General features: G+C 45.1%; 1 protein-coding gene and 1 long non-coding RNA gene across 2 annotated transcripts in view; both read left to right on the top strand.

Moving 5' to 3' along the window:
• ASAP1 (ArfGAP with SH3 domain, ankyrin repeat and PH domain 1) overlaps positions 1 to 17,357 on the top strand; it is a 331,802-nt gene that overhangs the window by 260,553 nt on the left and 53,892 nt on the right. Inside the window, exons 13-14 of the mRNA XM_081817140.1 lie at positions 14,034 to 14,121; positions 16,150 to 16,198. Coding sequence (XP_081673266.1) covers positions 14,034 to 14,121; positions 16,150 to 16,198 — 137 coding nt within the window. The remainder of the gene's footprint in view (positions 1 to 14,033; positions 14,122 to 16,149; positions 16,199 to 17,357) is intronic.
• On the top strand, positions 7 to 6,373 carry LOC145720985 (uncharacterized). Its single transcript, XR_014144431.1, has 2 exons — positions 7 to 2,219; positions 2,253 to 6,373. It is a non-coding gene; the product is annotated as an uncharacterized LOC145720985 (long non-coding RNA).

Below are 17,357 nucleotides of genomic sequence, written 5' to 3'. Positions count from 1 at the left end.
CAGAGCACGAGTTCACCGGTTGCCTGGCTGTGACTGTGCCTGTCTTCACTCAGCTCTCCTGAGCCAGAGTCGTGTCGGATTGTTGTCTGACTTCATTAACTGAGTCAGGTCTACGTGGTGTGACTCTGAGTTGGATCCAGTATGTGAGCAGAGACAAAAACCAGAAAAGACCCAGGGAAGCTCCTCCACCCCCAGGGAATATTCTTCAGGTTAAATACACTACAGTGAAAATTTCTGACCATTTGACTTTATGTAGATTAGGAGTTTTCAGTCAAAGATTTGCTACATGTTCCCTCTCTTTACTCTCTTCTTCCCTTAGATTTGTCTGGCTCTGACCATCCTCGATAAGCATCTCGACAAGTTATGACCTTATCATGTCCCATCTACTTGCCTTTCTTAAGAACCTGTGGTGGAAGGCAAGGAGTTGAGTCAGTGGTGGTCATTGCTAAAAATAAAAAATAAATTCTCTTCCACCCTCCCTTTTTCCTTCCTGCCATACGCATAGCTGTGGCCTAGTCAGCTGTGTCAGTGCTTTATTAAGGCTCTAATCAACAACAAAGATCACATCAGCTACCTTGCTTAGTGGCATGAGAAAGGACTGTGGCATCTGTCAGATCTGAGCCTGAATCCTGCCTTTGTCATTTACTGTGTGACCTTGAGAAAAGTATTTAACTCATAAAAATGATAGTGAGGATTAAATGAGATAATGGGCTGGGTGTGGGCATCCAGTTAAAAGGAGTCATTGCTGTTAGCATGACCTCATTGGCTATCCTGGCAAGACTGAAATCTGTCAACAGGCAGGCTCTCTTGCTACAAACATTGGAAATTGTGGGTCCACTTCTCCTGCACCCGGAGCAGCCCCAAGAGTAAATGGGTTTCTCCACCTAACTTGGGATTCTCTCCCACTGATTTGTGTTATTCTTTTCCCCACTTGTCACTGGCTTTGGGCCACACTTTTTTGCTGCCAGTTACATCACCTATAGTCCCACCCCTGCTCCCAGAGAAAGGTCTCGATAGCCACTTTTCCTGACTTTGCAAACACTATTGATTGCTCAGAATCCAGTTGAAAATCAAGGCCAGCAGTTTCCACTGGAAAACATGGGATTGAATCATCTTTGGAAAAGTGAGTAAAAGAACCTTTGTTTTCACAAAACTTAGGGCCTTTGTTTGGGACCCCTTAACACATGGGAATTTGTCCCACTTGAAGGGCCCTAGTTGGTGTCACCTATCAAAGTGACTCAGGAGAGGGTTGAGCATGCATTTAGATTGATGAGGCATGGTCTGTTGGATTGACCATTCATGACTGATCTGCTCCAGGGGCCAGTCATCTCCCCAGCTTACTGTTCTAGGAAGAAATGCATTTCTCTGCACGCCTGCAAGGTAGGCAGCCAGCCCTACAAGAGTTCATCTGCAAATTCATTGCTTTACATGTGTCTGTTGAAAGACCTATATTTTTTTTATTTACTATTCAAAGTAATACATCACTATGAAGATCAGATTCCGTGAGAATCTCTGAATTCGCTATTAGGGTAGTGGCTTCCATTTATGGGCCATCTAGTGTGTTCTGAGCAAGGTATAAAATGCTTTAGTTTCAAAATACCAATTCTAAGGAAGCTCTGGCAAACATTTCAACCAGCCTCAAAGCTTCAGGACAAAGTAGTTTATATCAGGGCGCCTGGGTGGCTCAGTCAGTTAAGCGTCTGCCTTCGGCTCAGGTCATGATCCCAGGACCGGTCCTGGGATCGAGCCCCGCATCAGGCTTCCGGCTCAGCGGGAAGCCTGCTTCTCCCTCTCCCTCTGTCTGCTGCTCCCCCTGCTTGTGCTCTCTCTCTCTCTCTCTGTCAAATAAATAAATAAAATCTTTTAAAAAAAAAAAGGTAGTTTATTCAAGCCCCTAAACTATCATAAATAAATTTTTATAGAATTGTTTGTTTGCCCTTTTTACCTTCAGCATTGTAGTATACAATGAAAATAATAAATTATCAAAGAATATATAAGAATTACAGTTGGAGTATTACTTGTAATAATCCTGAAAAATTAATGTCAAAAATAGAAGTTTTGTTTTTCAAAAACCCTTACTTGCTGAATTTATTAACCTCAGTGTCACGTTACAGTCTATATAACAGGTTGAAAAGAGAAAGATGACCACTGTTCACGGGTCACTTAGAGCATGCCCAGCACTCCGTGTGCCAAGCTAACCCTACAAGACAGGTGTCCCTGTCTTTACTTTGCACTAGTCTGCAAGTTCCGAGGAGGTGGAAACTGTTTATCTTTGATCTCCTAGTACCTAGCACACTGCCTGACATACAGTTAGTGTTCAATGAATACTTTTGAGTAAACCTGCTTTGTATAGAAGAAAAAGGGCCAGGGAGATTAAATCCCATGCCTAGGGTTCTGCAATTCGTAAACAGCTGGACCAGTTTTCAAACCCTGAAGCCTCTACTCTTTCTAGTACATGAATAGGCCTTTCCTCCGATGCCAACTTGTTAGATCTTTGAAAGTTTCTTGAATAATAGTTCTTTGGAGAAAGAAACCCCTTATCTTATCCTTGAATCACCATAAGGTCTTAGAGTAAAGAAGTCTGAAACGGTTTCCCGGAAGGGGGAAACAGGGAGCCCTGATCGTAAAGGTATTACAAGTGTCCGTGAATTTGTCTTTGGATCTGAAGACTGATTTTTTAAAATATTAAATTTTCAAATTGCTGCAGATGTACAAGGCAACGCACACAGGGGAGCGCCCCCTTCCTTGCCGTAGGTTTAACAACAGGTTTCGGTGATCAGCCTTTATGGTGTTCTGAGGCTATGCTGGATTCCACCCAATTCCATGTCTTTGTCCCCATTGTCACTGCAAGAGAGTATTTTCCTCTCTCCAAGAGATTAGAATCAACACTGAATTGTCAAAGGACAAACCTGGGAGCCCATGAGTCCTGAGCTCAAACCCCTGAACAAGCTGTAGGACTTTTGATGAATTACATAAGCCTTTGGAGCCTCCATTTTATCCAGTGTAAAATGGGTATAATTTACTCATTAAACATTTCATTGATTCCAAGCAGCCCCTGGGCCGCGTGCTAGAGAAGCAGGGATGAATCAATGGCCCCAGGCTCTTGGAGCTTGGAGTGACCCAGGGCTAAGTGCTTGAAGAGAAGTGAGCAGGATGCTGGGGTAGAAAATGAAGGGGCAGCTAGCTACCTCTGTGTGGCCAGGGAAGGCTTTGGTGAGCAGATAGCGGTAAAGCTGGGGAGGGGCAGTGCTGGTAGAGGACAGAGGAGGGTCCCCACTCCTGAGCCCAGAAAGCACGTTCAGGGAACCCAAGAGAAGTCAGTGTGGGTGGAAATGGTATCACTTTCCTTACTGTGTTTGAAGAGTCGTTTGGAGGCTTAAATAACACATTCTTTGAAAGCTATTGTTAATCTATTTATTCTGGGTGCTTAAAAAAGAGCATTCAAGGAGGAACTTAAAAACTGTTTTATGGTTGATATAGCAGAAGTTCCAATTAAGCAAGAACCATTAAAAAAAAAAAAAAAAGACATAATGATATCCTGAACCACTATTACTGTAATTCTCTATTTGAATTGCTCTCTCCCCCGCTTGGCTGATAATTCTGTTTTATGTCTCCTCCATCAGCTTTAGATGGTGCCATTTTTCTTCACCTGATCAGCCAGCTCCTCACCCTCCTGTCCTTGTGAGAGGGCACCCTCATCCCATTCCCTTTTCTTTACAGACCAGAGCTGACTTCTATAAATTAAGTTCAAAATGCAGCCTCAGGTTCCACCCAGCGCTGGTGTTGAGTCCTAATTGTCATGGTCACTCGCAGAAGAAACCCCGTTGTTCCAGTGCAGGTGATGTTATATGGACATATAAAATAAGTACCACTGTTTCCAAAACTCAGGGGGTCGCTGTGGAATATCTCTCTGGACCTCTGCCACATTGCAAATGCAGAACCAAAGACATCGATGTTTATTAGAGGACTTCCCAAATCCAAGTTCCATGAAATGTATGTTTAGAAATATATCTGGTTACATTTTTTTTTAAAGATTTTATTTATTTATTTGAGAGAGAGGAAGAACACAGAGTGAGAGGGAGAAGCAGACTCCCGCTGAGCAGGAAGCCCGATGCGGGACTCAGTCCCAGGACCCTGGGATCATGACCTGAGCCGAAGGCAGACACTTAACCGACTGTGCCACCCAGGTGCCCATATCGGGTTATGTCTTAACAGGTTATTTATAATGCCAATACATTGAACAGGAATTTTTACTGTATTTGAATCCCAAGATGATATATTAGCAGCAACAGTATAGAGTTTATCTCAGATGCAAATTCCTGTGGCTTGCATCTAAATGAACTTGGAAGAAGCTGCAATTGGCTAAATGAACCCAGTGATTCTCAGCCCTGATAGCACAGAAGAACCATCAGGTTCTACCCCCAAAGGCTCTAATTTCATTGGCCTAGAGGTGAAGCCCAAGGATTGCTTCCTGGGTGAAGAGGCACTGAGCCCATGCCTCATTAGCTGGTGTTACAATTCAGAGGGACCAGGGGGTGGGTTCTTACATAGAGGTCTGTAGATGTCTGCAGCAAATCGCAAGGACTTTTGCAAAGTGTGTGAGCTGGCTTGTAGACCTCATTTATAACTCAGCCATTGTGAAGTCTGATTCTCACCACATGCTTCTTTATCCTAGCCGAGGGTCCTGTTCAGGAACGAAGCAGTAAAATCAACAGAGGGCAGGTCTCCATAGCCTGAGTCCCAAGCATTTCTGGAAACAGCTCTGACCCCCTCCTCGGGTTGCTCTGTGTCTTCCTGGAGTCCCCTCACCCCCACTCCGTTTGCATGCTCTGTGTCTTCACATTTCCCTGGGCTCTCTCTATTCCCGCATCCCCACCCCACCCCAACCAGGGCCCACAGCCCCCAGTTCACCCTGCGTGACCCTCCTGTCAGACAAGATTTGCTGTTCTACTTGAACCTGAGTGATTTTAATGGGTAGCTCTCCAAGAAGTGCTTCCATTTTAACAAGGAATACTGCTTTACTCTAGAGAGAAGTTGGCAACATAGAGGTTTATATATCAGCTATGTGGACCCCATTAGAAGAAATATCTCGGAAATCATTAGCCTAAAAATAGTAACTAACATTGAGCACACACTACATGCTAGGTGCTTTATGTAGGTTTTCCCACTTAATTTTTATGACACCCTTCCAAGGTAGTTGCTGTTACCTCCACTTAAAGGGACAAAAGTCTGGAAGTCCCTTAACCACCAGGTGCTAGAGCCAGATTCGAACCCAAGAAGTTGAATTCCAGAGCTTGTACTACCTGCCACTTGGAAGAGGGGCACCAGACATTGCCTTGGTTCATTATCACAGCAAAGCGGCATCGTTTTCCTTCTTTGTGATGAGAAGACTTGAACTCAGGAGGGCGAAGCTACTTGCTCATGGCTGTTAGTGGATGGCTGGGCCTAGACCCAAAGCCCGGTCAGATTGTCTCCAAAATTATGGATTGTTCCTCCATTCTACCATGTACCTCATAGTATGAATAAATTGCCTTTGTAAATTAACAAAATATTGCATTACTCCAGACAAATGGGCAGGAGCCTCAGTTCCCCAAAGTGTGGCTCCATGAAAGCCAGGTATTTTTTTTTTAGAGAGCGTTCACAGGAGCAGGGAGTGGGGGGTGGAGGAGTGTAGAAGGAGAGAGAATCCCAAGCAGGCTCTACACCCAGTGCGGAGCCCAAGATGGGGCTCGATCTCACGATCCTGAGATCACACCCTGAGCCAAAATCAATAGACGCTTAACCAGCTGAGCCACCCGGGCACCCCTGAAAACCAGGTATTTGGGGCAGTCTCTCATCGTGGCTTCAAAAACCAGCAAGCATCGGACCCTCAGTTCCTCCTGGCAAATCTTCCAGAGGCACAAGGGCCTCGCGGTGCTGATGCTGTCTAGGATTTGAGGAACTGCCAAATAAGTCTGCTTCGTGTGAGGAGCTTGGAGGGAGCTCCTCCAAAGAACTGGTGTCTTAGATGAAGAAGAGGGGGTGAAATTGAATTCAAATGTAAAAGAGGTTACAGATCAGAAGCACCAGTCTTGCAGCTTGTGAGGGCTGAGCCTACACAGTATTCGGGGGTCATTCTCTGTGCTTCCAGTATGACTGGAATTTCAGCAGAAAAGTGAGTGGAGTAAAATCTCATTGGTTTAGAGCCCACGGATTCAGCAAGTGTGCCCGTTTGGTTGCAGTGAATGTGACTGGTTCTTAAAAGGTAAAAGGACTAAAGAAAGTTCTGGTCTTACAAATTTGAAGGTATAAAACAAAACACCTATGGTCTGAAATTAGTTGGTTTACATGTTACTCCCCACCCCACCCTCCCCAGGATAAGAAATAAGGGAGTCCTTATAAACATTTTACTTTCACCTAACATTCTGCTAGCCATGACCTTAAGGCAAAGTTACTTCACCCTTTTGTGCCTTTGGTTTCACCATCTGTGAAGTGGGGGTGATAATAAGTGGTACTTATTTTAGGGTGGTTGTGCAGATTAAACATGTAAATATATGTGAAAACACTTAGAACAGTATCTGGTACGAGTTCTGTGTGATTGTCAAGACGCTGATACTGCCCTCATTTTAATTACCAGCCGTTTATATGTAGGGCAGTAGAAATCTGTTCTAAATGTTTGCCTCAGCTCCTCACTGCCCATTTTTTTTATAAAATGTAATGAGAATACTTTTTTAAAAATATAGCCTATGGCTCAGATGTTTTATCATCAAATTACTGCATTTTGTAGAATTATTTTAAAAGGTATTTGGTTTACAAGTTCAGGTTGGTTAACAAGCCATGGATTACAGTGGTTACTATGGTTACATGGGAAATCAGAGAGTTGAAAAGTTCTTGTGCTGGCCCATGGGGCGCCTGGGTGGCTCAGTCGGTTGAGTATCTGACTTGATTTCAGCTCAGGTCGTGATCTCAGGGTTGTGAGACGGAGTTCCGAGTCAGGCTCCGTGCTTAGTGGGGAGTGTGCTTGAGGTTCTCCCTCTCCCTCTGCCCCTTCTCCCACTCGCTCGCTCTCTCTCTAAAATAAATAAAATCTTTTAAAACTAATAAAAATTTAAAAATTTAAGGTTTTTGCTGGCCCAAATTCTATATCTGGCAAGTAGGAGACCCTTGTAGAAATTAGTAAATGGAGTAATGTCCAGCATGTTCGTCAATTGCAGTAACAGTAACATCAGCCCCCCCTTATCAGAAGCCCTGATAAACTTTTTTTTTTTTTAAAGATTTTATTTATTTATTTGACAGAGAGAGACACAGCGAGAGAGGGAACACAAGCAGGGGGAGCAGGAGAGGGAGAAGCAGGCTTCCTGCCAAGCAGGGAGCCCGATGCGGGGCTCGATCCCAGGACGCTGGGATCATGACCTGAGCCGAAGGCAGACGCTTAACGACTGAGCCACCAGATGCCCCTAAACTTTTTTTTAATTTACATTATAGCACATGCTCTCAAAAGTAAAATGAAGAGTTCCTGCCGCAGTAAGAGATTTTCAAGAATATCTGCATATTCACAGGGGGCCTGGGTGGCTCAGTCGGATAAGCAGTTAAGAGTCTGCCTTCAGCTCAGGTCATGATCCCAGGGTCCTGGGATTGAGTCCCATGTTGGGCTCCCTGCTCAGTGGGGAGTCTGCTTCTCCCTCTCCCTTGGTCCATCTGCCTGCTCATTCTCTCTCTCTTTCTCTCAAATAAATAAATAAAATCTTGGTGGAAAAAAAGAATATCTGCATATTCAAATATATCTTTCTCACACATATATTCTGCCAACCGGAAATGAGTACTGTGGTGTAAATGGTTGGGATGGTTAAGTCATGCACACTCTAGAATGAAGTACTTCAGTAATTACTAGTTAGATGATCCCCTCCTCCCCTAAGCTATATGAAGGACAACTAAAGGGGAGGAGAGCTTTCATTGTAGCCACAAGATAGTAATTTTGGAACGTGGAATATGTCCAGAATGGGCAGGATTTCTCAACAGAAGTATTAAGTGATTTGGAGGGAAGTAAGAGAACTGGCCATTCCAGGATAGGAAGAACAAAGCAAGAAAGATGTTTTCACTTACTATGTAAATGTCCCAAGGGCTTGCCTTGACAAGGGAACAGCTTGATAAATGGGAAAGGCTCTGGGAAGGAATTTGTTCAAATCTCAGCTTTGCTTTTTTACTTTCTATAAAATATTGGTCAGTTTACTTTCGCCTTCCTGACCCTCGGTTTCCTCATCTGTGAAATGGGTACATAGCAGTACCCAGCTATTGGGGTTATTGCAAGAATTGCATAATAAAATTTACAAAAATACCTAGCAGTTTATTAGGTGCCCAGTAAATGAACACTGTTACCTTGCCCCCAAATAAACAAATACTTTCTAAAAAGCAGTAGTTTTAATGTACTAAAATATTAGAGATAAGATCTCTCTGCAAGGTGGTAGGTATTCAGTATGTACCTAATATCTTGCTGGAGGGTGATTGTGGTTATTGACTGCATGCCAAATATATGTGTCCCTCTAGGGCAGAGTAGGTGTCTAAATAAATACTGAGAGAACAGAAAGTTTGAAATGACCATAATGATCAGAACACCCTTATTACCAACTATTAGCAGAGAAAGTGAAGGGAGCTTTATTATTTTTACCTCTTTCCACAAAACGGCCTCAGCCTGGCGGGGTCAGGCTTATCACCCAAGTAAAAATGATGTTCACTTCTCGTTTGTGAAGCAGAGCCATTCAGTAGGATGATGGAGGGAAATAATTTCATTCCTGGATACTAATTCCATTAGAAGCTGTTTCCTGCTAACAGAGAAATAAGCCTGCATTAACAACTTCACACTTCCAGCAAAAACATTTCACCGTGGTGCACACTGAACTGTTTGAGGACAAATGCGTGGTGTTTGTTTTCTTCCCGGAGACGCAGAAACGTTAATCAGAGTTGACTCATTCCGTTTCTACATGCATTTCTACTTACACATCTGATGATTTTCCTAGCTGAACAGCATTTTCTGTTTTGAGTGGCAGAGCATTATGTCAGAGGGATAATATCTTCATCACTTCTGCTCATGGAATGTGTTCGGAGCTTCCCTAGTTGGAACATTTTCAAAAATGAAAAACTCGAGGGTGGTCTTGCCGTGTGTGTGTGTCTCTGTGTGTGTGTGTAAAATGAACACATCTGTGTATATTGTTAATCGAAAAAAAACAGTTTGCAAAACAATATATGCAACTTGAACTGACCCGTGATTTTTTAAAACAGACATCTCTCTCCCTCCCTCTCTCTCACACACACAAACATACACACACACATCTTGTTGAAGTCAGTGTATTAACAACAGTGTCTGGGTATAAAAGTGAAATTACCAGGTAGTGTTCAGTTTCTTCTTCACACTGTCTGTGTCCCCTAGTGTTTCTTCAGTCAATATTGTTCTTGTAATGAAAAGTGAAATCTGTAAGAGGACAAGTCTCAGAGTTTCAGGGAACAGAGCCGTAAAACGTTCAGTTTTGAAACCCGTCAGACCTGTATTTGGAATAGAAGCACCAGTAGCTGTTGAAAGATGCTGCTTCAAAGCAGACCCCACAGGCACAGCGCAGCCTTCCCTCCACTCACCATCCCAGGTGCCTGGACTGGTGATGCACTTCCTATATAGAGGTCACTTTTGGAATCATTGATTAAAAGTCTCACTTTTTTGGCAGTATCTTGAGTCCCCAGCCCGCAGTACCATGACTGTAGCTTTGATTCAGGCCCCCATCATTGCTCATCAATCTTGCAGTCTCCGCCGTCTCCCCCAAGCACCCCCCTGAATGCACATGTATGTGCTCACTCCTCAGACGGACCCTTCACTAGATTGCCAGAGCCACTGGGGTGGGAATGTGAGCCCCTTAGCCTGACAGGCGGTTCTCCCCCACTCCCCTCCTCCCCCTGGGCATCACTGCCGCGCTGGTCTCCTCTTACCCCCCAGGTGCATTCACCTGCTCCTCCTCACTGTCCCCACCCCCCTGCCTTGTTCATACTCCCCCTCCTCTGTGGGCCACACCCCGGTCAGGCAGCACACATTCTAGGTCCGGGCCTCGGTCTGCTTCCCGTAGCTGCTTGATGGCACAGAGTGCTTTCCGTATGTGCTTGGAATGTTGCAGAGGCTTTACTATTTAGCTAAATAAATAAGTAAACAGGTATTTCAAATAGGCTTCTAAAATTTCTCGTCAGTTACAAAAGTAACTGGGAGAAAATCAAATGCCCTGAGAAGACATGAAAGTAGAAGTGAATCTTGGGCATCCTGGCTCTCTGTTTCTAACCCTTACTCTTCTCAGAAGGAGATGTTCTTCCGTGTGCTAGGGCTTCTGGCTGCTTCCTGAGACCGTGCCGCATGGTGGAAGCAGGAGGAGGAGTGGAACTTTGGTCCGCTCAGACCTGGGGTCTGCTCCAGGCTCTGCCATCTCCTTACTGGGAGATTTTAGGGACATTAGTTAGCCTCCCTGCGCCTCTGCCTCTTCATCTCACTTAGGATAAGAAACTAAAATGACTTCCCTCACAGTTGCTAGTACATCAGATGGTGTATGTAAGGCAACTGGAATGCTTTCATTCATTTCATAAAACATTTATTGAGCGCCTGCTGTATGATGCCAGGCCCATTTTAGTGAACAGAAAAGTGTGTGCCCTTAGCGGGAAGAAAGAGGTGAAGGAAATAAGAGTAATAAGATCCAGGAAGACCAACAGAGCCGGTGTAAAAGGGATGGAAAGTCGCTGGTCAGGCCATCTCTGAGGAGGTGCTGATTTTGAGAGACCTGAAGAGAGGGAGGGAGAGAGCCTGCAGCTGTAGGAAGGGCGGCAGGGGTGTGAACCGCGGGAGGGAGGGAGGCCTGGGCTCGTCACCGCCCAGCAGGGGGAGCTGCAGGTCCAGTGGCAGGAGCTGGTCCGGAGGAGCCTGGAAGCAGTTCTTGGAGTCTTCGTACAGACTGGGGTTTTTATCCTGAGCCTGGTAGGAATCATCAGCAGTAAGGACTCAGTAAATACATGCTTTCATTGCTTTTTTTCTTTCCTTTACTTAAACAATATGAAAGCATTTCCTCAACTGTACACAGAGATGTAGCCCAGGGCAAGTCACTCAGTCTTACTTTGATTTTAGTCTGCCAAAATGCCAGGAAGCTTATACCTTTTTTAATCAATATACCTATAAATTAGTACTAAATATTGAGAAAGTGCTTTGAAATTTTGGTAAGTTATACAAATCTGGGTTTCTAGTATTACTCCAGTGATTCCTGAGCCTTCTGGGGCCTTGGTCTGAGGACTTTGGTTGAGCATACTGCTCTATGTTCTGGCATTTGTGGGCTTGGTACTGGCCACGTTGGCTGCTTCAGCAGTCAGAAATTGTGTTCTTTGCTCCTCAGATTCACACTTGGCGTGATAGGTCATTTGCCAGGTGTCTCACTGGCATTTGGGGGAAGAACACTGTATGTAGGCAAGATGCACCTGTATCAAATGCAGTGCGTGTTGATGTGGCAAATGTCAGACCAGTAGGCTTGACAAAATACCAAGGGAATAAGTATTCTATGTCATCATGATTGGAGTTGTGGGCCAACTGTTTAGGACCCTTATCATCAGAAGCTTTCTGGTAATGTATACTCTGAGGTAGTCCATGCTTAGAAATGAGAGGTGAATGGTGCTGTTTAACTTTTCTGAATACAGTTAATACTAAGTATTTTTTTTCTTTCTGAAAATGTTGTATCTGTTCCTTGATTGTATCTGTTGGTGAGGTTATTCAGAAACGCTGGAGTAACGTGGATTTGGAGAGAAAAAATCATCTAGTTAATCTTCTGCTACATTCAAACGTGAACAGTGTCTAAAAAATTCTTAAGTTTTGGGGCACCTGGGTGGCTCAGTCGGTTAAGCGTCTGCCTTCGGCTCAGGTCATGATCCCAGGGTCCTGGGATCGAGCCCCCGCATCTGGCTCCCAGCTCAGCGGAGAGCCTGCTTCTCCCTCTCCCTCTCCCTCTGCTGCTCCCCCTGCTTGTGCTCTCTCTGTGTCATATAAATAAATTTTAAAAAAGAATTCTTAAGTTTTTCCAAGAGATTCCTGGACTTAGGGTAAGAAACCTGAAACCTCTTATTATGTGTAATCATCTGAAGCGCGGGAAGTTCTTCCTTCTGTCTGGCTCAGATCTTCTACGATTTGAGCGCATTTCTTCTTCATCTGTGCAGATGGAAAACAGCTGTCCCGCTTTCCCCCATAACCACCTTTCATGTTCTCAAGGATGGTTATTAAATCACTCCCTAGTCTTCTTTCCTCGGAACTAAATAGTGCCTTCAGCCGGTCTTCAAAGTGCCCATTTTCCACTCCTTTAATCATCTCTTGATCTTTCCTAAGCTTTTCTCCATTCTTCTTTAAATGTGGATGCCGAACTGGAATACAGTATTCTGTGGAGAGTCTCACAGTGAACTGGGATCTGGGATTGCTACCTGTTCAGGCTGTCCGAGGTGATTGTCTTTCGTATGGTAATGCAGCCAGTTTAACCAGCATTCAGAAGGATAAGCTGTAAGACAGTTTCCTTTCCAGTGGGGGGGGGGGGGGAGAGGGGCGGGGGTGGATCCTAGTTGTGGCCGCAACTCTGGGTTTTGGAGCCTGAGGCCCGTAGCAAACTAAACTCCAGGTCCATTCTGAGAACAACTTGCAAGGCCTACAAACTTCCGCCTCCCCCTTCTGGGCTTGGCAGCCAGTTCTGTAGTGTAGGACTCCTCTCCCAGGGGCTTGTTCCTCTTAGGCAGAACTGTCCTGCAAGAGACTTCAAGGCAGGTGTCCATGCCTGAGTCAAACATCCATGCCGTAAACATGAAGTCCCTTGGGGTCTCTCACTTCCTCCCCCAGACAGCTTGCTTTGGAACAGATTCAGGACAAGAGGCATTGTTTTCTGGGTCTAATCTCATTGAAATCCCAGAGGGAGGAGGATCTCAAAAACGGTTTAGCAAGCACAGGAAGGTAATTTAATTGCCTAGTGTCCGTTATGGAGAGTAAGAGGAGCAACATGTCATTGAAATTGTCTTGGTCACGTGCCATCCCTGTTGTTCGGGGTTTGAGATTGGGTCATTGACGTGTGACCTTTTCCTTCCCTCTCCCCCTCTTGTTTTCCCCTAAAACATAAGTTCCTTGGGTGTAAATGGTCCTGGCGTGGGGATTTTCAGAATCACCTATCGGTTGAGGCAAGAATACAGGACTGGAGCGTTCCGTTGCTTCCTTCAGCAGGCTTGTGTTCAAGTGAAGCCCAGCCTGGGCACGTAGACATTTCACGCCTTGGCCAGTTCCTGCACGAAGCAGGCATGCTGGCATCAGCCACCAGCCAACATGTGACCTTGGACAAATACAGGCAGGAGACAAGAAAGAGTTTTGACCAGAGTGATTCTGTGGCAAGACTCCATGTGGGCAAAGCCTAAATTAGCATGCCTATCTAAATTCTGCAGGGCCTGAATGAATTCTATGTGTGACCAAGAGATTTGCTGATGATAAATGATATGAAATCCTTATTATATTTTCCCTCTCTCCAGATTTTGGGGCTCATTAAGCAGTGTCTCATTAAGCAGTGTCTCACAGGTCAATTGTCTTTGCACATTTGAGAGAAGAACTAAATTTTGCATTACAACTAAAATCTGTGGATCGCTGAGACATCACGTTTGGGTCGATTGATTACTGGGGTCATTTTGAGTCAGCTACATTTCACCGTAAGATACAGAATGGAGAGCACCAACTGTTCATGCTTGGGTGTGTGGAAGCTGAGAGAGGTGTGTTTCCATCGAGCATGCCCACTCTTCAGTGCCAGTGAGGTGGATTATCTTGGTTCTATTCTGATTAATCACCGGGATGTTTATGTACAGTTAAAAAGCATGTATAAGATTTTTGTCCTTGTTTAACGAGCTGCAGAATTCTACTGGGGTAGATGAGACTCCATCACAGGTACCTCATGAAACTGCGCGCCAGACCCACGGGGCGTTGACCCTGCGAGTGAGGGGACAGTGCAACTTATAAACTCCCTCATTTTCTCTTTTAGTCTAACAGGCAACCCGCTAAGTTGAACCTTCTCACCTGCCAGGTGAAACCCAATGCCGAGGACAAGAAGTCTTTTGACCTGATATCACGTGAGTCCTCTTCCTCTCCCGGTCGGTTGCTGTGGCTTCTGACCCTGTGCATCTCCATCTCTGGGCGTGGAAGCAGCAGACCTCTTCGTTTACAGTGAGCCCCACCCACAGGGGGAAGGCAGGACAGGGTCAGATCCCACCCGCAGTAGAATCGAATTGAGATGCATACATTAAACTAGACCAATTCTTGACCATGAGCCCACAGCTTTATCCCCTTGGAGAGATTTTTGTACATACATCCCTATTTCTCTCTTAGATCTGCTGAATCACAGTCTTTGCTGTGAAGCCCAGACAAGTATTTTTTAAGAAGCCCCAGGTGATTCTGATGTGTACCTGTGGTTAAGAATCTCTGGCATGGACTTGAGAATGCAGCTGGGCCACGTAAGCATACAGGAGTTATAACCATGCCCTGAGTTTCATCCTTGCAAAACAGGGCCTTAAAACTCATCTTGCTTCATGAAGGGAAGAACTGCATCCCATCACTCTCTTATCCATGGGTCCTCGTGTGCTTTTCTTTTGTGATGAGGACACATAATGACCCTCCCATCCCCCAACCTATGGCCTGTATCCTCATGGTCTTCGGAGAGTGGGGAAAGACTGTTCTCTAGACTGACTTCTGTGCTTACACTGGTCCCAAGGGGGCACTTATGGACCCTGGTAGCTGAAGGGACACCTCTTTATAAAGGATGAGGATGGTAATGCCAATAAAATGACTCACCTATATTCTGAAATCCTGCACGTTAACCTTCAGTATTCGTCCTTCTCTCTAGAGCCCCGTGGGGCTGTCCAACAGCTTAAGTGCATGATCTCTGTGCAGATCATAGAAGTACTCTCCTGCCCCTTGCAGTCCTTCTGATGTAGTTGTGTGAATGGAAGCCCCAAAACAGTTTCAACCCAAAGGACTGAATCTGTCATGAGACCCTTTAGGTGGAGTCCAACCTGGATTACACAGCATCTGTTAAAGTTCAGAGTCCCCATGATTTTTATGACCAAGAAATTTCCTAGGTTATTGATGAGAAAGAAGTACAAAAAGTTGGGAGTTGTGACTCCAAAAAGCTAAAACTCCAAGAAGTGAGAGCCCGTAGGTTATTAATAACTGTCATCACTCATTGAGCAACTAATATGTACTAGGTGCTTTATATACATTATGGCCACTCCTCACAAAAGCCCTATCAGTTTCCTATTTTATGGAAGAGAAAACTGAGGCTCAGAGACATTCAGTGACTTACCCAAGGTCACACAGCAGTAAACCAAGGACTGGATTCAGCCAAGGCTCTTGGGCTCTACTATGCATGGCCTGTTCTTGGACAAACATTCTTTTTCTCTCTCAAGGAGATGAGGGGTGTGAGTACCTGACCTGGAGTAATCATGTAGTGATTGACTGGTTAGTTTGACCTGAATATGTTGAAACATTCTAGCAAATCCTGAATTTTAAGAAAGAGCCTGCCTTATTATGTACAGCTGCTCAAACTATCCACGTTAGGCTGTTCCCTCCTGACCTGGGGGCAGCTTGAAGGTGAACCTTGAGCATGTTCGAAGTCCTTCCTCCCTGAAGCCTGATTCAGCCAATGAGCAGCCTGGGGCAGCGTATGCCTACTTGGCGGAGCTGCCCTGTGAGCTACGAATCATTTCAGAAAAGTAATTTTTTTTAAAGGTAACACAATAAAAGGCACATTGAAAATGAAAAAATAACATACCGAACTGCCAGCTGGTAGTCTCCAGTTGGTGGAGACATCCACTTTGATCCCATAGGCTCTATCCCCCTTTCCACCTTTTTTTCAAAAGAAATGCCAGATGTTTGGTATTTGCCTGTATTTTATTGTACTTCTCTTGCACTTCAGAAAAATAATGTTGACAAAGTGAATTGTATAACTGCTAAATCAAAATGGTATAAAAATAAGATAATATTAAAAATCTAAACTTTTGCTGTGTTGTTTTTTTTTTTTCCCAGAAACTTTCATAATTTACTTTATAGCTGAAGGTATTCTGCTTTCTAAAGTTTCCCTTGTTTTCTTCTTTGTATTTCAGATAACAGGACGTATCACTTTCAGGCAGAAGATGAGCAGGATTATGTAGCGTAAGTTGTTTTTGATGGCACAATGTCTGGAACTAAAAAGGCATTCTCTCCTGTACAACAGACCTTAAAATTTCCTTTTTGTTACTGAGAACCTCTCCTGTGGGTTCCACGTGCTTCTGCCTCACCTCTGGACCTCACATGTTGCTCCCCTCTCTGTCCAGATGCTCGGTAAACCCTGATATCTCCTTCAAGATTCAGCTCAAGCCTCACCATCCAGGGGCTCTGCTCCTTCCTGTCACCCCCGGGCCTCCTCACAGTCCTCGATGATCCTCTAGTTCGGTCTGAGCCCTCTAAAGACTGAGAGCTCTTGAGGGCAAGGACTGTGCCTTACTCACCTTTAATCGCATCCCCTGCACTGAGGAGGGGCTTACCCGGTGTCGAGCCCATCTGCCTGGATGCTTGGCTGTTAACTGCAAGGGGAGAGGAGAGCCTGGCCCTGAAGAACAGTATGGGCAGGTGCCTCCTGTGGGTGAGCGTGGCTCAGGAGCTCAGAGTAGCGGGGAGAACTGGCTTTGGTGTCCCACACTCCTGGGTGGGACACGCCTACCTCACCTGACCAGGTATATGACCTTAGATGGCTCCCCACCCCCTTTCTTCATGTTATCCCTGGTCCTGGGCCGTCCTCATTGCCTCTTCCTTCCTGTAGCCTGCCAGGCAGTGTGGGACCATTACATCCTCAGCTGCTTGGGAGGGAGGATGTTAGTGTTAAAGCTGGTAGTTAAACCTTTTTGTAGCATTCGCATTTTCAAACCCCTGTCCCGTCAGTGACACACAATAAATGTTATTTTCCTTCCTTACTGATTTCTGGAGAGCCACCGAATTCCGTTCACCCCCCTTTCACCTTATACTCACCCCTTTTCTCTCTCCCTCTTCTTTCCCCTCTCTCCTCCTCCTCTGGAGAATTCCACTCTTTCCCCTAAAGGGTCAAAAAGAGAATAAGGAATGGGTCGAAAGATGCACAGTTGGGAGACACAAAGCAAAAAGGGGGGGGGGGGTGCTGAGAGAGAAGATAAGAGAGGTGAAGGAAAAGGAGGAGAAAAGTCTTTGACCCATTCATTCATCTGAAGGTTTAGTGAATGCCGATTCCGGGCTGAGAACTGTGCAAAGCATGGAGAATACAAGGCTAAGTTAGACAGAGCCCCTGCTCTGAAGAAACTGG

This window comes from Leptonychotes weddellii, chromosome 4 (genome assembly GCF_054177405.1).
Source record: "Leptonychotes weddellii isolate Sample4059 chromosome 4, ASM5417740v2, whole genome shotgun sequence".
In the NCBI taxonomy this organism is placed as follows: Eukaryota; Metazoa; Chordata; class Mammalia; order Carnivora; family Phocidae; genus Leptonychotes; species Leptonychotes weddellii.
Note: the sequence above shows the minus strand (reverse complement) of the source record. Positions and strands in the feature narration are given on the sequence as shown.